This window comes from Sorex araneus, chromosome 2 (genome assembly GCF_027595985.1).
Source record: "Sorex araneus isolate mSorAra2 chromosome 2, mSorAra2.pri, whole genome shotgun sequence".
Taxonomy (NCBI): Eukaryota; Metazoa; Chordata; class Mammalia; order Eulipotyphla; family Soricidae; genus Sorex; species Sorex araneus.
Genome location: NC_073303.1, coordinates 50282857 through 50304664, shown reverse-complemented (window position 1 = coordinate 50304664; position 21808 = coordinate 50282857). Strand labels below are relative to the sequence as shown.

The following is a 21808-nucleotide window of genomic DNA, read 5'->3' as shown; positions in this document are numbered from 1 at the left end:
CCATGAACCCTGCCTGTGCCCTGTCCAGTCCTGCTCAGGCAGTCTTGGGCACTCACAGCTCGAGGGGCTCAGCTCCACTGGACAGAGCCTCATGTCTGCTCATGTCTGCTGCCAGACCCGGGTACACCTCCTCTGCCTGCAAAGGGATGCTGGTGCCTACCCTGCATATCCCCTGCCCCCGTGTTCTCTCAAGGTGACCGCATACCTGCCACCCTTGCTGGTGTTTTCTTCGATTTCGCCCAAGTCACCTCTGGCATTTTTTTTTTTTGCCTTTGTTTATCCCCCGTTCCCTTCCCTCTGCTATTGCTGGTGCGTGGTGATCACAGGGTCTCAGGTATCTTCTGGGGGCTCTGTGGACCACACCCTCAGTCTTCGTGCTTACACAGTTGTGTGGCTGAAACGTGCTGTGGTCCCCCTTAGTCCTGGCCTCCAGGTTGCACTTGGACATTCCCTGGGCCCCATGACTCCTGTATTCCTCTGCAGGTGTGAAACAGTGTCCGACCCACGGTGCAGTGCCACCACATTTGTCCATCAGAGCTGTGCCCACCATCCCCGCCCAGGTGCACCCCGCTCCCTGGGCATGCCTGCCTGGACAGCTCACCACCCTACTTCCTGGCCTTTCTGCAGCCTCCAGCACCACTGTGCTCCTTAGCAGCAAGTGAGAGTCACTGCCCTGTGTGCCCGCCCTGGCCACCCAGAGGGACCACTTCTGTACCACTGACTGCTAGGGGCATCCCCACTTCTATTCGATATGGCTGAACGCAGGACTCCCACAGAACCCAGCACCTTCAGGCTCTGCTCAGCCAATACAGAGGGCTAAGAGTGTCGTTGGAGGTCTGAATGCACGCAGAGGGGCCTCTCCCCATGGAGCTGGGGGTGACACCGTCAAACATCTTTGAGGGCCTGTGGTTTGATGACCTGAGGGAGTCAGGCTGAGAGCCCTCAGCTGGGCATACCTCTCCTGCTGTTGAAAAGGTGTGTTATGAGCGTGAAGACGCCAGGACATCAGAGGGCAAGCCTGACACTGTTTCCTGTTGGCACACAGCCACGGCCAGTCCAGCCTGCACCCCAGCCCCACAAAATCCTCCGAGCAGCCCCTCCCACAGGCCTGCCAGCATCTGGGGGAGTGTCTTTACCCCATGACCCGCCTGCCACTCACCTGCCCTGGGTTTCCCCCATGCCCCCTAGTTCTAGATGCAGGACCATTTCCTTCCTTTGTGAGGCCCAACTGGCCAGCAGCTCAGGCTTCAGTATGGTCAGACCCTGCCCATCAGTCATGAGCTGAGAAGTCAAGGGTCAACAGAGGACAAGCTGGGTGCACCTTCAATGGTCATTCATGCTGTCTGGAAGCCCTTGCCTGCACACAGCACTGTGCCAGATGGCAGAATGGAGCACCCCTGCTATCCACTGGAAGCTGCACTGAACATCCAACTGGGCACCGCCTCTAACTCTTTCCCTGAGCTTTACCCAGCAGCCCCCTGCTGTCGCCTGGGAGCTGTGCCCAACACCCCCTCCCATCCTCCCAAAGAACTGCACCAAGAATCCAGCTGAGAATCACCACCCACTTCCTCCCCTTCCTATTCACCCTGGGAGATGTGCTCAGAACCCCCTGTCTTCAGCCGGGGAGTCATGTATATCAGGGTCCCCTCTCAACGGGCTCTCTGCACACAAAGTCACTCCACTTGGCTCCAGGGACCCTCAGACTGAGACCATAGTGACATGGCACAGAAATGTGTACCACCAGGAAAAGGAACCAGGAAGTGAGGTAAAGGTTGGATGCACGGGGGGGGGGGGGGGGGGAGGAGGGAGGGGTGTAAACCCACAACAGGGAGCCGAGCCATAGACCACTGCAGCAGGGCCAGGCCCAGATCCTGGCGCCTGTGAGGCATCCCCCACTGCTAACCACTGCTCCAGCTACCCAGCACGGGGATTCAGTCCCACTGCCCTCAGGATGCCTACCCTGGGTTCCTCAGAGCCCCCAGGTGGCCCATGATGCCAGTTCTCCACCTGCGTCCTGGGGTGTGACGGCACTCACCGGAGCTGATCCCTCCTCAGAAGGGCATGGGCAGGGCTCACAGGCCTGGAGCCTGGGGGCGTGGAATCCCATCAGCCGTCCTAAGGGAATGGACAGAGGCCGGCATAGTGCACCCCACAAAGACAGGTGCTTTTGTGGGCACATGGCCAGCATCTAGCAGAGGTGGGGGGTGCATCCAAGCTCCCCATCCTACCCCCAGGAGCCCAGTTAGGACTTACAGGTTGAGAGCAGCTGCAGAGGGCCCAGCCACATGGTGCAGGGTGGGCAGGAAGCCAGCAGCAGAGGGCAGGGCAGTGGCCGAGACTACAGGGGGCCACGGGGAGTATCCCATTGTGCCAGGGGGTGCATAGTGGTGGTGGTGCACAGACAGCGGTTTCTGCCTCTCAGCATGCAGAGCCCCAGAAGGCGGTGGCTGTGGGGACTTAGCATAAGGGCCCTCTCAGCAGGCCCGTCCCCACAGAGCCCTAGCACCGTGCCCCTCTCAGCAGGCCCCTCCCCATGGGGTCCCCTGGAGGAGGGGAAGTTTGCTGAGCTTGAACCTCACCATGTCGTCGTCTGGAGGGGACAAGGGACACAGAGCCCAGGCAGAGCCAGGCATTCCCCAGGGACCCCTGGGTATCTGGGCCAAGTTGGTGGTCCCCCAGACCCGGGGCTGCCCCCAGCTGAGCCCACCTGGAATGCGGCCGGTGGCAGCGCCTTCAGCATCAGCCCCTGCATGAGGATCTGGTGCATCTGTGCATTCTGCATCAGCATCATCTCCACCATGTCTGCAGTGGGTAGGGGTGGGCATGTGCAGGGTTCATGGCCTCTGCTATGACTCTCCTGACACAGGCATGAGGCCACACCACACATGTGCTCACATGCACATGCAGCCCCAGGTGAGCCAAAAGGGGCAAGCTCTGGCCCCACAGTAAGTGCCCACAGGGTTACATCAGCCTCCCATTCTCATGTCCACTGAGGACTGGGTTTGTTGCTGGCCTGTCCACACAGGGCCCCATTGCTGGCCCAGAGACATCTAAGCTCCATATGCAAAGTGCACTTCCTCCCAAATGCCTTCCTGCCACCATCGAGGTGGGATGCTGTGTGGGGGCTGGCCCACACCCACAGTTGCTGGACACGCAGCTCCATGGGGTTCCTTATCTGAAAGCTCTGGAGAACAGATTTTGTCATAGTCAGGGATCGGGGGCAGGTACTGCAGCCACATTCCTATAAACACAGCTAAGAGGAGATCTGGGAGGGCCAGAAGGAGAGCTACTGACTGTGAGAGGAAGCAAAGGACTAGCACTCTCCCCGACTGCTAGGCAGCAGGGAAGTGGCCCAAGAGAGAGTCCAGGCAGAGAGTCCTAAAGTATTCACCCTGCATGTGGCTGACCTCAGTCCAATGTGCCACCACATGTGGCCCAAAACTCCCAAAAAAGGCACATTTTCTTTTTTTTTCTTTTTGGGTCACACCTGGTGATGCACAGGGGTTACTCCTGGCTTTGCACTCAGGAATTACTCCTGGCAGTGCTTGGGGGACCATATGGGATGCTGGGAATCGAACCCGGGTTGGCTGCGTGCAAGGCAAACGCCCTACCCACTGTGCTATTACTGCAGCCCCCAAAAGGTGCATTTTCTATAACCTGTGTCACAGTTGGATGTTCTCTCTCCATCTCTCTCTCCTCTCTGACTCTTATCTTACTTCAGTGACCCAAACCAACGATGTGAGAAGCTGATTCTAACAGAAATTGTCTAACCAGGTTTCTAAATAGCTGGCAGAGTCGAGAGCAGAGTCCAGACCTCTAATAGAGATGATCTAACCGGGCCAGCATGATAGCACAGTGGGTAGGGTGTTTGCCTTGTACATGGCTAACCCGAGAACGAGCCCCAGAGTGCCATTCTGTCCTCTGAGCACTGCTAGGAGTAATTTCTGAGTGCAGAGTCAAGTGTAACCTCTGAGTATCACCAGGTGTGACACAAAAAGTAAAAAGAAGGAGAAATGCTCTAACCAAGGGTTCTAAATGGCTAGTGAGCTGAGCTGAGAGCCCAGAACTCTCCAGCCTCCTTCCTGCTAGCTCTTGTTTTCACCCCTCAGAGATAGTCACTGGCTAAGATTTCTTTTCTCCTATTTTTTTTTGGGGGGGGCATAAATTGCATAAGCTTTACCACTGAGCTACAATCCTATGCAAAGATTTCTTTTTTTTTCTTTTTGGGTCACACCCAGCGATGCACAGCAGTTACTCCTGGCTTTGCACTCAGGAATTACTCCTGGCAGTGCTTGGGGGACCATATGGGATGCCGGGGATCGAACCCGGGTCAGCCGCGTGCAAGGTAAACGCCCTACCCGCTGTGCTATCGCTCCGGCCCTGCAAAGATTTCTTAAAGCTAGGCTATTTTTAAAAAATAACTTCTGTTGAACAGCCAAAAGTGGATCCCAAAGTGACTAGCTTTCAAAACCTCTCCCTTCATTGGAGGATTTCAGATCCCATAACATCTGGGACACTTACCTTCCTTGATACTTGGTGACCTTTGAGTAGGGAATGTCTGGGGAGGGTGCAGCTGTGCCACCAGTGGCGGCTGTGGGAGCTGCTGAATGATGGTGGTAGGAGATGGGGGGAGCTAGGAGGGCAGAAGAATTGTTACCAAGTGTCCACCAAGCCTCTTGTTCATTAATTGAATCACCCAACCATCATCTGCCCAACAAGCTTTCATCCACCGGTCCCTCACCCATCCTCCCACTCATCAATTCATCCACTCACCCACTGACCCATCCTTCAGTCCACCCAAACACCCACCAGCCATCATCACTTATCTGTCCATACATAGGTAACTTTAAATGATTGTCCCTTGAGCTTAAATAGACACCCCCAACTAGATATTTCAGTCTGGGTATCATGTAGGATGTGATATTTGGGCTGATGATTTTTGTCTGTCCCTGAACTCATATGTTAAAGTTGTAGGAGGATAAAAGTTAAATGAAGTTAAAGAGATAGATAGTACAGCAATAGGAGCATGAGGCCAACCTGGGTTCAACCTCCAGCATCCCATATGGTCCCTGGAGTACTGCCAGAAGTAACCCCTGAACATTGTCTGATTTGGCCTAAAAACTGAAAACTAATAAAATTTAAAAGTTATAATGAAGTCAAAAGGGAAAGACTATAAGCTTTTTTTTTTTATTTTGCTTTTTGGGTCACACCCAGCGGTGCTCAGGGGTTACTTCTGGCTCTGCACTCAGAAATCACTCCTGGCAGTGCTCAGGGGACTATATGGGATGCTGGGAATCGAACCCGGGTCAGCCACATGCAAGGCAAATGCCCTCCCCACTGTGCTATCACCCCAGTCCCACCATAAGCTAATAGGGTAATAGGATTGATATCCTTGGAGAGAGAGAGAGAGAGAGAGAGAGAGAGAGAGACGAGGCCAGGGAGAGAACATGTTGGGTAGAAGGTTCTTGCCTTGCAAATAGCAGCAGACCCAGGTTGAATCCTCTGCACCCCATATGGTTCCCGAGCCCCTGAGTGCAGAGCCAGGAGTAAGCTCTGAGCACTGCCTGGTGAGCCCCCCAACAAAGAAAAGGAGATGAAGAGTCTTAGAGGGGGTCCTTCTCTCCATATGAGGCCACAGCAGGCAGGCAGACAACTGTAGTTCCCTTCCTGCTCCTCGTGATCATCCTTTCTTTCCTCCTTCTCCTGCTCCTCTTCCTGCTGCTCCTGCCCCCACGCCTCTCAGCAGCTGACAGAGATACCCTTATACAGGGGCCCGGTACATAGAAGACAGACTCTTAGAGCCCAGTGGGAGGCCCTGTGCTGGCCCGAGAGGATGAGGTGTGGAAGAACCCCTGAGTGCTGCACAGTGGGGTCGAGTGGCATAGCCCTACACACACACACACACACACACACACACACAGAGAGAGAGAGAGAGAGAGAGAGAGAGAGAGAGAGAGAGAGAGAGAGAGAGCGAGAGCTTTGCCCTTGCCCCCTCAGTGCCCGAAGACTGACCGAGTGTTGGATGACGCGCGGGGGCTCTGGGGGCAGTGGTGGGGAGGGCGGCAGCTCGGGGGGTAGTGCTGGTCGGTGGGCTCCTTTGCTGGCCCCGCTCCAGGCCTGCAGCCCAGCAAGCTCTTCGAGGAGGTGCTGGTCCTGCCAAACCAGGAGAGCTGCTGCATGGGCCCTGCCCACTGTACTCACTGCCAGGCAGTCCCGTTGGGCATCCCAGGCACAGCCTGGCTGCTCGTCATATCCTGGTTCCCTCCCTAAGGGTGGGGTTCTGGTACTGTGCACAGCCACTCCTGGCACCTGCAATGGCACTGCAGCCCGTGTGGGTTTCGATGTATGCAGTTTCCAGGTGCCTGTATCCAGGCCCTCTGCAGAACCCTCCCAGGAAGCCCCTCATACCCACAGCCTGTGCAGCAGCTCCTTCCTCTTCCTCAGAGCGCTCCGCAGCTGGCCCTCGGACCCTGCAGGGGCAGTGCTGACTGAGAGGTGTAGTCAGCCTAGGCCCATGGCCCACAGCCCTGTGGGAGAGCCAGACCCAGCCCCACAAGTGCCTAGCCCCTGGGGAGGTGATGTCTGGGGTCGGCCTATGGGGTGGGGTATGGGCACTCCCAGCATCAGGGACTTGGGGTCTCTCCTGGAAAGGAGGGTCAGTGCAGCCACTCTGGTGTCTTGAACGCATGTAGAAAGGAAGGACTGGGCAGCGGCTGTGCCTGCTGGCTGCCTCCCAGAGGCTGTCTCACCTGGCATGAGTCGGGGGTCCTCAGAATTGCCTTCCACATCCTCACGCTCTTGTTCCAGTTTCTGTGAGAGAGAGAGAGAGAGAGAGAGAGAGAGAGAGAGAGAGAGAGAGAGAGAGAGAGAGAGAGAGGAGAGAGAGAGAGATGAGGCCTGGAGGGATTGCCCAGCCCTTTTGGCCACACTGGGCCCCAGACAAGTGACCGGAGCAGGACGTGTATGGCAGGAGGCCTGCCCTTGTGTCCCCAGAGACCATGTGGTAACTCTGTGTCCAGTGAGTGCAGTATAGGGTCCCGACATTTATAGGATCTTCCCCTAAGCACCAGTGTAGGATAACATTAGTTCATCCTTTCTCCTCCGTCCTTTCTCCCTCGCCACAGGTGGCTTGGGTTACACCCATCCACATTGTTCCCAAGACACTCCCATTCCTCCGTGTTTATCTTTCACTTCTCCTCTGTGCTCTCCTTCCCCTGTCTGTTAATCACTTATATCCCAAATCAGCCCCTGTGACTTGTAAAGTACCATTCTTCTTAGGACCCTGAATTTCGTGTATATATAAGTGAAATATTGCTTTTCTCTTTCCTTTATGTCCTTTGCAGTTTACTTTAGAGCAATGTCCTGTTTGTGTAGACACAGGAAGACGGTTAAAGCTATGCTTTTACAACTTGAGTTAATTGACTCTGAATAATATTTATTCCTGGGCATCTGTCATATTTCCATGACTTAAGCCTTAGTTGTCCTTAGTTCTCAGCACCCCAAAAGGAGGATCCCAACAAAGGGATTGGATAGTAGCTGTAAGCTACCCTGGCATCGAAAAGGACAGGCCAAGCACCATAAAACTCATAAGTTAAGAGCACGGTCATGGACAAAATCTATCATGACCCAAAGAGAAGTGACTGGACAAGGACCCTGCTGAGGTTAGGAAGTACTAATCTGGCCTAAGGACTGTAGTCCTTATATGTATAACAAGATGTCCCCAGGAAAGTTACCCTCTAAGCTTAATATAACTTAATATAACTCTTACTATGTCCATACAAAATGACGAGAAAGGTTATTAAGAAGTAAATCTAAGATGATTGTTTATGGACAAAAGAAAGGAGAAGTACACCCTTAGATGAAATTCTGCCCTTGAGAAGATCTCCTAGCAGGTTGAGATCTTTGTCTTAGAAGAAGCTTCCTGGAAAGAAGGGCTTTACAAATGTTGAGTGTGCTACCTCACCTGTGTCTATTTGCTACCTCCAAACTTTGGAGGTTAGGCTCTTCACTAACTGGGAGATAGGAAAGGGGGCAAAGTAAGACTGGAATGGGGGAGAGTGAAGCTGGATGGGCAGAGTGAAGCTGGATGGGCAGAGTGAGACTGGGAGGAAAGGAATGTGAGTCTGGTATGGAGACGCGGATTGGAATAAATGGCTACAGATCACTAATCAGCTTGAAGGCTCTGTTCCCTCCTTCATGTGTCTTTGGCAGTGGTGGCTGGCCTGGATGGGGGAGCACACTGAATGCACACAGCATGCATTCAGTTTTGTGAACATACACACCAGCACAGGGTTGGAGGAACCAGCCCAGAAGCATGCTGGGTCCTGGGGGCACAAAGTGAGAACAAAAGAAGGGGGCAGGGAAGGCTCAAAGGGCTGAGCCTCAGCTGTGCATGTGGGCTTGGATCCATCCTGACAGCACATGGTTCCCCCGGCACCGGAGGGTCTGACCCCTCATCACTGAGCCAGGAGTAGGTCCCCAAACCAAAAACTACAGTAATATAAATAATAAATAAATAAATAAGAGAGAAAGAAAGCAAAGCAAAGAAGAAAAACCAAGAAATCACTTTCCTTTATCATGGGGTGAGAAACTGTGGAAAGGTTTGTCAGGGCATAGATTAGTCTGGAAGGAAGGGAACCCTTTGCCTCTTCCTGCTGTTCTCTGAAGGCTGGTCAACAGCATCTGCCCTGGGGTCAGTCAGTGACGAGGCAGGGACAGGCCAGCACCCTGCAGGCCCCTGAGCACCGTTCTGTACTGTTGACTGGCCTGAGTCATCCCTGATACCGCAGGGCCTAAACAACATGGCTTCACTTCCAATCTGACAAGAGGCCCCACACATTGCTTGGGAGATCAAAGTAAAAAGAAAAGAAGGGGCCGGATTGATAGTACAGTGGACAGGGCACTTGCCTTGCACACGGCTGACCCAGGTTCACTCCATGGCATCCCATATGGTCCCTGAGCTTGCCAGGAGTGATTCCTGAGTGTAGAGCCAGGAGTAAGCCCTGAGCACTGTTGGGTGTGGCTAAAAGACAAAAAGAGAAAAAAGCCCCACTGCAATGTCCAGTTCTCACCTTCTCCAGGAGTCTGAGACATAGGCGGGTCATCTGCTCTCCCGGAAAGTCCTGCATGCCATCCAGGAAGGGCCAGTCTCAGTCCCTGGCCCCTTGAAGAGTCCCCGTGTTGCCCCGCCACCCGAGCCAGCCTGCACAGCCAGGCGGGTGTTGCTGGGTGGCAGGGCGGTTGCCAGGGCTCCTCTGGGCCCTTCCAGGCTATCCTGTCCTGCGCGGTCTGACCAGTAAGTACAGCAGTGCCCAGAGGGGCTGGGTGGGGCATGCCTGGAAGTCAGAGTAGGTGGCAGCAGAAACTGAGGGGTCAGCACGTCAGGGGAGTCCAGGCCTCAGGCAGCCACCCACTGGCCTATGGGGACCCTTCCAGCCAGATGGGGATGAGATAACAGCCCAGGGTGTGGGGGCTGTCAGCAGCCAACAGGCTTTAGGAGACTTTGAGTGAGACTCTCAGCAACCCCTATGGGCCCTTTAAGCTGGGCTTTCAGGGGAGATGTGGATTACATGTGGTCCACCTGTCCAGGGTCCCTCTGCCACGTCATGCCTGTGGGATGAGGCAGGAGCTTTATGAGGCCGAGAAGTCTTTTCTAAAGGGTGTGTGACACAGATTATGTGGTACAAGTGGGTACAGGCAGCCCAGCCCAGCTACCCATGCCTGGGAGCTCAACTGTCAAGAGTCACAGCTCGTCAGCCTGCTCAGGATTCAGGTGGGAGGGGGTAGATGTGACATGGTGACAGTGATCACAGTGTCTGCTCCACCACGCACTTGCCTAGAAGAGGCATCAGAAACCAAGGATTCCCCAAGAACCTTCCTAGTACATGTCCTTGGGTCACTGTATCATGACCCTGACAGTCACCTGACCGTCACAGAGCAGGGGCCACAAGTAGGCCAGATGGTCTTTAGCATCTTTATGGATGCTAAAGCTTTAGGACAGGTCCCTCCCGAGATGGTGGCCGAATCCCCCCAAGGTTCTGCCAGAGCCTTGTTCTAGGACTGTTTCTGAGGGGCAGCTGTGGACAGGCTGCAGCGGGTCACCTGAGCTCATCAGTAATGTGCCTTTCCCATGCAGGAACATAGATGCTATATGTTCCTGGCCACTCTTCTGTGACATCGTGATGTCACCAAATGTGACTGTTCAAGGGGCAGCAGTTTGCAGAGCTCTTCGCCCTGGGGACCCCGAAGGGGTACAAACCACCCAGGCTCAGGACCCTTCTCTCCTCATACGTCCAGGGCACTACTGACCGCAGCCTGGCCCTGCAGGGCCACCTGTTCCTGGGGGCCACTGTCACCTGTCCCTGTAGCCTCACTGTCACTGTCACCTCTTCTTCAGGACTGCTGATGCCCTGGAGGTATGCCCCTCCCAGGCTCCTCCTCCCCTTGGTGCTCTCTGGGGGCTGGAGGGTGGTAGAGCACCACTCGGAGGGAGGTCCTGTGCTGAGACATGACCTGACCAACAAAGAAGGTCATGTTGTTTGATGTAGGGTGACTCTGCTGACTCTCCTCACTGCTGCCATTTCCATGAGTCTGGCGCCTGCCTCTCAGGAACTCACCATTTGGGCATTTCCCTCTGTGGCACTTAGACCATGTACTGTGAAGCTTGTCTGACTAGGTCTTTCCGCTGACACTGTGGAAAGATATGCCCTAAATGTTTGATGGGAACACTTGTGAGAAGCCCACACTGCCACTGGCTGTGTGTGAGCAGCACAACTAAACAAAAAGTCAAAGTTTAAAATGGTCTTGGAATCTGAGAGGTAACCCTGGAGTTCTGAGTGCTGGGTTGGAAACCGTTGTCCTGGCCCATAATGTTCGACTGTGGGAGGGCAGTGGGAGACCTGTGCTCCGGCGTGAAGTTGAGTCTCTGCTGCTCTTGGAAAGTCTGTGCCTGGCTGTGTCATCTGGCTGCCCCCAGCCCCTGTTCTGAGGCACCACCTAGTGTTTGCTCTCTTGCTCATGGCTGTGCTGTGTCAGGAGCACATGTCAGGAGCAGGAAGTGCAAACACACAGCATGATGCCAGGAGAGTTCCCTGCGCTTGGCGGCCTTGGGGGTGAGTCCAGGGTGCTCAACTCTGAGGGTGCCTGGGCAGTGCCATCGGTACAAAGTCCGCAATAGAACAGAGGGGTCCTAGAGATCCTGAGTGCTTTCAGACTCCTCCCCAATATTGCTGTCTGTTTTTGGGTTACACCTGGCAATGCTTGGAAGTCAGCCCCAGTGATGCCCAGGGGGCCCCCCTGCAATGCAGGGGACTGAGAGTGGGGCACCCACATACAAAGCCATGCTTCAGCCCATCGACAGGCTCCCCTCAATATTTTTATGCAGCTATGACCCCTGTAAAAATTAATTGGAAAAAGTAAGTGCTGGGGCTTACTTGTAAAAATGAAGAGACCAGGCTTTGCATGCAGGAGGCCCAGGTCTGATCCCTGGGCCTTCCATGGACCACCAGTAATGACCCCCACATGCACCAAGCTGAGAGCTCCTGAGCTGCACCAGACAAGGCCCCCCAAACATATAAATAAATAATAGTAGGCCAATTGAGAGAACAGGAAATGCAGGTTGCTGGTAACAATATAAAACTTATTTTTCTGCTGTAGAATCTGAGGGATTGATGCTCTTTCATAGAAGGTAAGCTTACATACAAGAGATGGTCTGGTAAGTACAAAGAGTGATCTAGGGGGCTGGAGCGATAGTACAGAGGGTAGGGCATTTGCCTGGCATGCGGCCGACCCAAGTTCAATCCCCGGCACCCCTTATGGTCCTCTGAGTCCCACCAGGAGTGATCCCTGAGTGAAGAGCCAGGAGTAATTACTGAGCATCGCAGGTGTGATTTAAAGGAAAAAAAAAAAGTAATCTTGGGCCTTGGAGATAGTTCAGAGGGCTGGACTCAGGTTCTAGTCTGCACGCCTCGCCCCCTCCACCTCCCAGCACTGCTTGGTGCTTTGGTGCTTCCTCAGTTGCTACTTTACAGCAAAACTACTTTACATGTCCTGCTTTTTTTTTTTTTTTTGCTTTTTGGGTCACACCTGGCGATGCACAGGGGTTACTCCTGGCTCTGCACTCAGGAATTACCCCTGGCGGTGCTCAGGGAACCATATGGGATGCTGGGAATTGAGCCTGGGTCGGCTGCGTGCAAGGCAAACGCCCCACCTGCTGTGTTATCGCTCCAGCCCCTCTGTATTTTTTTTTTTTTTTGGCTTACAAAGTAAGAGAACTGTTACTAAAAAAATTTTTTTTTAGTTGTTGGGCCACATCCAACAATGCTCAGGGGTTACACTTGGCATTTCTCAGGGGCCCTTATGGGGATTAAACCTAGGTTGGGTGCATATATGGCAAGTGCCTTACCTCCTGTACTATTTCTCCACCCCAAAGAGAAGTATATTTGTAAGGTAAAAGAATGTGACTCTGGCTGTGGATTTAGTCTTCGTGGGACTCAGATTTTTTCTGTTCCCTACTTTGACCAACCTTGAATCTGTTTGTTCAGATAAGAAAACAATTGTTTTCATTCAACAGTCTTTATTCTGAGTGAGTCAAATGCTGCCAGTGTAGTCAAACTCACTCTTCCAGGAAGCTGATAAGTGCTAACTGACTAACCAGAGTTTTGTCAACTGTCACTGTGGTAACTAAGTGCCTGGCCAGTCAACAGAAGTGCCTGGAACTCTGGGTGTCCTTCTATTTTTCAGCACGATGGGTTGCTTCCTGCTAAACACCAAGAGAGCTTGCATGGTGAAGCCACAAGCCTCAGTCCCTGGAGATGTAGACGTATCCATAAAGCTCATGGGCATTACCCTGGGCAGCTGCATGGCTGGTGGCAGGATGCCCCCTTAAGGCTGCTGTCAGTCTACCCTAACATATTGTTATGCTGATGTGGTACCATTGGCGGCTCATGCTTGCATGTGGCTTAATTAAACCAAATAGCAGCGTGGAATCTGTGTCAATTTGTATAAAGAACTCACAGAGAAGGAAGGGTAGGGACTTGGGAGGAAACCTTCCCCTCTAACCACTAAGTTGGGTGGGCAACCTGGAAGCCTGGAAGACAAGTCCTTGTGTTGGACAAACAGTTCAGTGGGGGGGGGGGGGGGTGCAGATCCCAGCATAGCCATGAACAGCACCTTGAGCGCCAGTGGATGTGGCCAAACATCTCCAAAATACAGATTAAAATGAGAGAGAAGTACTTGTATTCCCCACAGATTCGCCCAATTCAAACAGTTCTCTGCGGATTTATTATAAAGAAGGAAACAAAACAGGAGCAGAGGCTGACTTGTCTAGATTAAAAGGTGCCTAGGGAGGTGAGAGGGAAGAGCAGCTGTCAGCTCTGTCTGCTTTTGGTCATAACAGAAAACTTGCCATGAAGGTAAGGTCTTTGCCTCCCAGGGCTCAGCAGAGACCGCCTTCCAGCAGATTTACTCTCGCTTTCCCATCTGGGATTGTTGTAGGTAGGTAAATTATGGAAAGCCCAGCGCACCCCCCTGAAATTCCTGGGATGTAATAGACCCACTAGTCCTAAAGCTGACCTACCTTGTGGATAGAGAAAGCAAGACCTGTTAAGATCTTCCCCAGCAGCAGACCCTGAGGAGACTGGAATCTTCCGTAAAGTAAGGGCCTGAAGGAAATTCCTCAAGAACCCTCAATTCCTTCCTTTAATCTGATTAACTTTAGAGGCTCTACTAAGAGACCAGAGAAGGCTGGACAGCCCCCCACTCCCCACCCCCCTCCTCCAGAGAGAAGATCCAGCAGGAACAAAGGCCAGGAAAGGCATTTCAAAGACCATCAACTCAACCCTCTTGGCCACTGCTCCAGCAACTGACTCTTACCTAGTTAGAAGATCCCACCTCGGGCAGATTAGTGAAAGCCTATAAAAGCCACCTTGAACAAAGGAAGCTCATTTAAACTGTGCAAGCACATGTGCTGTTTGTGCCCACATGTCTCTTGCATCTTTCCTCTTGAAATGTTGAAATGTGTCTGATGTGTGGAGGGGCTCTCTCCACCTTTGGAGAAGCTCACTTTTTCTCTTGAACGCATTACTTTCTCTCCTTCCTTCCTTCCTTCCTTCCTTCCTTCCTTCCTTCCTTCCTTCCTTCCTTCCTCCCTCCCTCCCTCCCTCCCTCCCTCCCTCCCTCCCTTCCTTCCTTTTCCTCAAAACCCTCCGGATGTTTTTATTTCAGGAGTTTTATTAACTCCTGAAATTCTTTTCTGTATTTCTTTTCCTGCAAAGAGCATTTCCTGTGTGTGTGTGTGGGGGGGGGGGCGGGGGCCCACCGACTTCAGGATCCTGAGGTTGTCCCTTCCCAGTCCTCCAGCTGCAGCAGGACACTGGATTCAGGGACAGTCCCACCACAGGGATCACACCGTGGCCTGGACCTCACGAGGCAGCACTTCTACACGGAATGGTGGCCCCAGTCAAGACACCGCCGAGTGCCTTCTGCACGACGCACAGAGCGTCATTAACCATTAACCGTGCTGGTGACGGGATGGCCAATGGTGACAGCCTTGTCGTTTCACGGCAAGAGGCAGCGCCTTTGCGTCTCTGTCCTTCACGGTCATGCCGATGACCAGGCGTGGACACCACCGGCCCGCCGGGCATGAGCACCGCATTATCGGAAGGCTCCGACCACGGCCCTCGGCCCCTAACGCACAGTCGGGCCGGAAGGAAGCGGCGGGCATTTTCGCCCGTTAGCGACATAGACAGAAGTCGGGGCACAGGCCCGAGTTTAGGACAGAGCCCTGCGGCGGTCATGGGTAGCGCCGCCAGCCACTTCGCCCTGCGTTCCCATTGGACGGCGCTCGCCCGCCACCTCTAGGGCGGTGCGCGCCTTTAAAACTGACCAATCACAGGGCGTACAGACGTCTTCGCGCACGCTCATTGGTCCGGCCCGAGCGGGGCGGAAGCGGCCACTTGCCGCTGAGACGCTTCCGGCAGGTGGGCGGAGCCTGGCGCCGGGGGGCGCCGGCCGGGTCGCGCGTGCGCGAGGGCGGGGCCACGACTTCCTGATTGGTGGCAGGGCCCGGGGCGGGCGCACGTCTGCGTGACAGTTGTCGCGGGGGGAGGGTGAGCCTCGCGAGGGGGTGGGAGTGTAAACAGAGTGAAGGCGGCGCCGCGGCGGTCTCAGGCTCCGGCTCCTCGCGAAGAGCCCGTGGGACATGGAAGAGGATGACCAAGAGCAGCGGCGCAGGAAGGTGGAGGCCGGGAGAGCGAAGGTGAGCTGTAGTGCCTTCCCTGCTCCTCCCCGCCGGCCCGCAGAAGCCCTCGGCAGGGCCCCGGGGCTCGCAGGGCCCCGCCAGGAGCGAGCGCGCTCCGGCCCAGCCGCCGCCACACGCGTGCCCTTTGGCGTTCGGCTGGAAGCCGTCCCCTGGCCGCCGCCATCTTGAATCCGCCGCCCTCCGCCCGGGGCCGCCCCCGCCGCGCTCCCAGCCAATGGGCGGCCGGGATTGCGGGGCGCCTCTCCGGGAGGCCGGGCGCGGGGCACGCCGGGAGTGGGCGGGGCACGGCCGCTGTCACTCAGGCCCCTGCTGGCCTGCTTGCCCGCCTGCTGGTCTGGAGGGTGTGGGCAAGGCTTCTCTTGCGTTTCTGGAGGGCCTGAGGCAACTCAAGTTGCCTACCCGTGGCCGATGCCCAGTGGCAGGTGTTGACCAAGGGCAGTATCGTGAGCACGCCAACTGCACTCCTACAGTCCTGCACAGCGTGCACCGCTCACGGCCCGGCCCTTGTACTCAGAACTGGGTTTCCTGGGACACTTGTTTTGGGGGATGTGGGGTTTAGGGCCACACCAGACAGTGCTCAGGACCTGCTTCTGGCTCTCCGCCCAACAATCGCTCCTGGCGGGCTAGGGGGAACCATAGTGTGTTCTGGGGCTCGAACTCGGTTGGGCTGCATGCAAACGGGTCTCCTTCCCCAACTGTTCTATCGCTGTGGTCCAGGGGGACTTCTTGCGGGCCTGGGCAGCATGGTCATTCTTTCTGGGTTCACCCCTGCTCCCATCCTTTCACAATTGCTCTTAGGTTTTTAATTGATTCTGGAATTTTGCTGTCCAAAAAGCTAGTCCTGAGTGATGGTCACCAGTCTGGTGAGTCTTGCGCTGTAATGCTGCCCAGGAATCCACTGCCTCCTGCTTCCAGGCTCAGGCACAGTTTCCACCGCGTTGCTGTTTGTCTTGAGCACCTTCAGCTATGGCTGGGGGGCTCTGCCTGATGGGGCCCCAGAAGAACTCCTGGATGTGGACTCACCTCTGGGCTAGGGGGACTCCACATCTCCCTGAGTGCTTACAGCGTCTCCTTTCTGCCTGCCTTAGCTCTTGGGTGGGTACTTCCCTGCTGTTGGGAATGGGTATGGGGACTAACCCATTTGCCCACAGACCCTGTGGTCTCTATTTACCTGTGTTCTTGGGCTGATCTGCAGGTATGGAGACCCAGTTCAGAAGTAGAGTGTGTCCACTTTGATTGTGTCTGCTTGGGGACAGGGCCCTTTCACACTCAGTTACTGTTGCATACACTTTCAGAGGCACCAGCTGGCAGGTTTCAGTGCCAGCTCCTTCCTGAGGACATGGGGGCACTCCACTGGGGGTACGAGGTGGGACTTGGGCTGGAGGTGGAGGAATCCTGGTTCTCTGTGGGTGGGCGTGGTGGCAGGAGAGTGCCCCAGACACACCTGGATCACAGCTGTAGTCCACAGGAGAGGTGGAACCAGGAACTGGGCTTGTGAGGCAATAGCTGCACTTCCCCCCTCTCCTGTGCAGATGCTATATTCTGGAGCTCTCCAACTTCCAGTGAGTCAGTGCCTGGAGGAGCCCGTAGCGTCCCAGGGGGCGAGTAGTGTCCTCCAGGGGCATTGTATTATTTGGACCCTAGGCCAGAGGCCCAGAAAGCCCTCGGAAGGGCTCTGGTGGTCTGGGCTGGGGACTGTAGGTCTCTTTGGAAGGTAGCTTGCCCTGCCTTCCTCCCAGTGAAGCTGTGTACATCCATTCACAGGCACTGCCCAGGCCTGAGGGCCCTGTCCCCACACAGCTAATGTCAGCGCTTGCACCACAGAGGCCAGGTGTTGGTGGGAGCTGGTGTGTGGACGGGGTCTGAGTTCTTACTTTGAGGCTGTGCCTCTGACACAGTGACAGTCCCTGGTGCTTTGCTGAGCTGTGTCATGAAAACTGGAACATCTGATTCCATAGCGAAGGACGTTAGATCGACCTGGCTTAATTAAGTTTTTGCTATTTCTGTGTCTGGTCTCAGTGTAGAGCTAGCGAGTTTGGGCTCTGGTTTCCTGATTGGGGCAGTGGGGATAACAAGGAGAGGTTGGATGCTGTAGCAGTTTTCAGCCGTAGATGGCCCCAATGTGCCGCTGGCTGTCTGGAGATGCATCTTTGAGAAGTGTCTCCGTCTGAAAAGTGCCACAGGCCTGAGGACTCCTGTGTCTTGTCTGTGGGTCGACCCCGCAGTCCATGTCCCCCGCCAGCTTGCTGACTCGGTGGCTCTGTTACTTCTTCCTCTCTTACCTTTGCCTTTACTACTTGTCTACGTTTTTGCGCAGCTTGCTCAGTTCCGACAGAGAAAAGCAAAAGGTGACGGTACGCATCCGAAGAAAACGACGGCGAAGAGGAAGAGCACGGCTGTCTCTGCGCCTGTGCCGGAGGAGGAGGCGAGCACGGTAGCAGGACCTGGGGGGCTGCCTGCCCAGAGGCCAGGAGCAGTGCAGGTAGGTGCTCTGCCAAGTGCTGCATATCGTCTCCCTGTGCTCGTGCTGAAGTTCTTACCACCTTTGCAAGTGGGGCAGGGCAGGTAACAATTCCCCGATCAGTGTTGGTCTTGCAGTTTGGGGGAAGGGGGGCTTGCAGATAAGGCAGGACCAGGGCTCCTTCTGGTGTGAGCTCTTTTTCTTTTTTTTTTTGCTTTTTGGGTCACACCTGGCGATGCACAGGGGTTACTCCTGGCTCTGCACTCAGGAATCACCCCTGGCGATGCTCAGGGGACATATGGGATGCTGGGAATCGAACCCGGGTCAGCCGCGTGCAAGGCAAACGCCCTACCCGCTGTGCTATTGCTCCAGCCCCTGGTGTGAGCTCTTATGTGTGGCCGTGGCCTCTTCCCTCTCAGGTCTCTCTCCTTGCTCTAGCTGCCTTCTGTCCTCTAGTGGAGCAGGGGAGGGAGGCTTTGAGCTCGCACTTCTTATGGAGAGGTGCGCTGTCTTCTGTGCAATGCCTGTGAGGGGCAGGCGAGGACTGAGCCTTATTGCCTAAAAGGTCTGTCTTTGCATGTCACCTGCCAGGGACCTTGAGCTGTGTGATGGGGCAGGTGTAGGTTTCATATTGCTCCAGCAGCAGTGACCTGGACCACTTGGGATCTTGTGTGTGCTGTGCTTGTGTTTCAGCCCTTTGAACTGGCTCCACTGTCCTATTTTTAGTTTTTATTTAAAGGGAAAAAAAAATTTGGGGGGAGAGGGGTACAGCTGGTGATATTCAAGGGTTACTCCTGGCGTTGTCTCAGGAATCACTCCCGGCAGTGCAAAGGACCACATGGAATGCCGAGATGAAACCCTGGTTGGTTGCTTGTAAGTTCTGTCTGCTAGACTATTGCCCCAGCCCTTATTTTTACCTTTTAGTAGGAGCTGTTCCTTGCCGTGCTTGGGAGCTCCTGCCACTATAACTGAGGTGCAGGCTGGGGTGGGAGCGGTGTTAGGTGAACCAGGCCTGGTGCTACTTGGCTTGTCTCTAGCCCTGGAGCTACCTCAGAGCAGTGTTTCCACCTCAGTGCTGAGGAGATGGTTGGAGTTTTGTTTGGGAATGGGGTAGCTCTGGTCTCCTGTGCCATTTTCTCATGTTTGTCCTCGGGAAAGGCCTACATGTATGTCATATATCCTGGAGAGAGATCCCCTTTTTCTACCCCCTGCTTCTGAGAGGGGGGCTGGGTCAGGGACTGGTTTTTACATGGTTCTTGTTTCTTTCACAGGCTCAAGGCAACTGGCCTGCCAGGTTCTCAGAACCTGCTCTTGAGTGCCGAAACTCTAGCCTTGATTCATGTTTCAGGGGCCTGCGGGGTGCAGGTGCCTCTTTCCCTCTTTACCGATGTGGCTGCAGGAAGGCTGGACCCTGCTCTGAGCTCTCCTTGCCCTTGCCCTTCTTCCCTCTGCCTGCCCTCTGCCCCGAGCACTTCCACTTGCCCTTGGCTCTCACTTCTCTGCTTCCTTGTCTGTCACTGCCGCCTGGAGCCCGGCTCTGCATAGTGCTTCTACCAAAAGCTCAGGCCTCTGCTCACCATCCCTTATGGGACTCCCTTCTGAGCTCTAGAATCAGGCCATGGCTCCGAGAAGGGCTGCTCAGTTTTGTCCATCACCTTCTTTCCCGGACAGGAGTGGATGGTCTTGGGCATCTTGGCAGGGCATTGTCTTTTTCTGTCTGCTGTGGGCCTTCTCTAGTGTCGTCTGCTGTGATCCCAGCCTCACTGGGCCTCCTGTCAGCAGGACGAGATGCACGCAGTGTGGTGGGCCTGGAGTCCCCTCCCTGGCAATGGGAGAGTCCCTGGTGTCATGGCAGTGCTCCAGTCTCTGCTGTGCATGAGGTTCTTCATTCCCAAGGTAGTGTGGCTGGGCATCTGGTTGCAGGGAGTACAGGTGCTGTCACATGGGCCAGGAGTTTCCATTTCAGTTTGAAATGTTTCAGTGCTCAACAGCAAAGACACACTTGCCTACCGTTTACCTGGTTACGCCTTTGCACTTCATGAGTTCAGTTTGGAAAGGAAAATGCTTCCATATGTTATGAAACAACTGAGGGCTTCGGAGGAGCTCAAAGGGCCGAGCTGTGCAGGTGGTGGGGCAGACGATCACCACACCATGTGGTCCTGAGCATTGATGGGAATGATTCCTTAGCACCACTGGGTATGGCCTCCATACCCAGAAACAAAAGAGTAAGTTGTGGAAAGCAGCATAGGTAGCATTTTAAGAAGAAATAATATAGACCGAACATGATGGCCACTCAATACCTCTAGTGCAAACCACAGTACCCAAAAGGAGAAAGAACAAAAGAGAATACCCTGCCGAAGAGGTGGGGTGGGGTGGTGGGGGATGGGGTGGGGGTGGTGGAGGGATACTGGGAACATTGGTGGAGGAGAATGGGCACTGGTGGAGGGATGGGTAAACGATCATTGTATGACTGAAGTGAAGTGCAAACACAAAAGTTCATAAGTTTGTAACTGTACCTCATGGTGATTCACTAATAAAAAAATGAATTAAAAAAAAAAAGCAATGAGGTGGGGCTGGAGCGATAGGACAGTGGAGAGGGTGTTTGCCATGCATGCGGCTGACCTGGGTTTGATTCCCAGCATCCCATATGGTCTCCCGAGCACCTCCAGGAGTAATTCCTGAGTGCGGAGCCAGGAGTAACCCCTGTGCATCACCGGGTGTGACCCAAAAAGCAAAAAAAAGAAAAAGAAAAAGTAATGGGGCATGTTTGTAAACAACTCTAAACAGTGAGTTTTAGGTTCTGGGTGAAGATGGGCACAGATGGCTTGTTGATAAGCTGTCAGGGTTTAGCATCCCTCCCTCACTCCTTATTCATGAGTGCCTGGAGGACTTTGGACTGGAACTGAAACCAGAACTAAGGTAGCCCTTGTCTCTGTTCTGGCTGGCAATTACCTCCATAGCAGAACATGAAGGGGATGTCTTTTCTTTAGAAGAACCTTCCAAAAATTGTTCGAATTTGAGAAGAGTCACTTTCCCAGAGTCCTGGAGGATGGGTCTCAGCAGAGCTCCCACGTCCTGCTGTGGGACGTGGTTCCAGACTCTCTAGCCTGGGCTTGTCGGGTTGCTCCTTACACCCCTCTGGAATCCTTGGGTCTTGCATAGAGTGTGGAAGTAAGGGGGCAGCAATACTTGACTGGAATGGCTTTGCCAGGGATTTTAACAGACTTTGTAGCCAGTAAACTGGCAGAGAAGGGGAACCAAGGAGACACTGCTGCATATGCACAATGCAGAGGCCCAGCCGAGAGAAGCCTTGCCCTCAGGTGCCAAGCCTGTTGGGGGACACCGGCAGTATGTGCCCCAGCTGCCCCCCCCCCGCGCCCCCCCCCCCCCCGGGCTCCTAGCACTTCATCCCTGGCGATCGTGCATCTGCTTCTCTGTTGAATCTTCCTGGCTTGTTCATTAGTCGGAAGCAGGCCACAGAGCTGGTCTGTGCTCAGGAGGGAGTAGAGGGCTGTTGCATGTTCCCTCAGGCCACCCAGGCACCGTGACTGGCACCAGGAGAGGTGCACGCTTGCCTCCCCACCTGTATCTTGCACGCTCAAGTCTGGGGGACCCTGTAGTGCTGGCTGGCTGGGCTCTGTCTAACCCTTTTCAGGAAATAGTGGCCCTTTTGTTGTCCTTGAAGGGCCTCAGGAGAGTCAGCATTCGGGGTCATCAGTCCTCTGTTTGTGGGTTATGCAGCTGCCTTGGGGAGAACCCTGGCTGTCCTTTCAGAAGGATGCGTGTGGTGGCCAGGTAGCCGCAGGTGGGAGAGGGCCACTGGCATCTCTGACGGTCATCATCAGTTTGGCTCATAGCAGATGTGGATCTTTCCCACTTTCTGGGTCAGAAGCAGCACTGGGGGATGCTCATTTGGAAACCTTTATTTTTGGGTTTTGGGTCACACCCAGTGGGGCTCAGGGGCTGCTCCAGGCCCAGTGCTAGGGGAGCCACAGGGTACTGGAGATGGAACCTGAGCCAAGCATGTGGTATTAGCACTCATACAGGGATCCAGCACAATGGCACATACGTGGTGCTGGTGGCCTGGG

General features: G+C 54.5%; 2 protein-coding genes across 13 annotated transcripts in view; one reads left to right on the top strand and one right to left on the bottom strand.

Annotated features, from left to right (window-relative positions):
- Window positions 1-2249: 2249 nt before the first annotated feature.
- C2H21orf58 (chromosome 2 C21orf58 homolog) lies at window positions 2250-6756 on the bottom strand. Its single transcript, XM_055124412.1, has 5 exons — window positions 6750-6756; window positions 6013-6200; window positions 4522-4633; window positions 2708-2802; window positions 2250-2456 (listed from the first exon to the last, which is right to left on the bottom strand). The coding sequence occupies exons 1-5, from the start codon at window positions 6754-6756 to the stop codon at window positions 2250-2252; spliced, it is 609 nt and encodes a 202-aa protein (XP_054980387.1).
- Window positions 6757-15120: 8364 nt separating this feature from the next.
- LOC101555443 (pericentrin) overlaps window positions 15121-21808 on the top strand; it is a 68026-nt gene continuing 61338 nt past the window's right edge. For 9 of the 12 annotated variants that reach the window (XR_008628499.1, XM_055126137.1, XM_055126136.1 and 6 more), the window contains exons 1-2: window positions 15185-15256; window positions 17577-17741. Coding sequence is in view for 11 of the 12 variants with exons in the window: in XM_055126137.1 (XP_054982112.1) it covers window positions 15200-15256; window positions 17577-17741 (222 nt within the window). In the remaining variant the exon portion in view is untranslated. Of the gene's footprint in view, window positions 15257-17487; window positions 17742-21808 lie in introns of those variants that run through there. The other 3 variants (XM_055126134.1, XM_055126143.1, XM_055126144.1) reach the window with 3 other exon arrangements.

Excerpts from the sequence above, each read along its gene's own strand:
- C2H21orf58 (XM_055124412.1), bottom strand. Across the intron at positions 2,803-4,521 it reads GTCACCAAGTATCAAGGAAG|ACATGGTGGAGATGATGCTG; the intron begins GTAAGTGTCCCA and ends TACCCACTGCAG. Across the intron at positions 2,457-2,707 it reads TGCCACCGGCCGCATTCCAG|TCCCCACAGCCACCGCCTTC; the intron begins GTGGGCTCAGCT and ends CCTTATGCTAAG.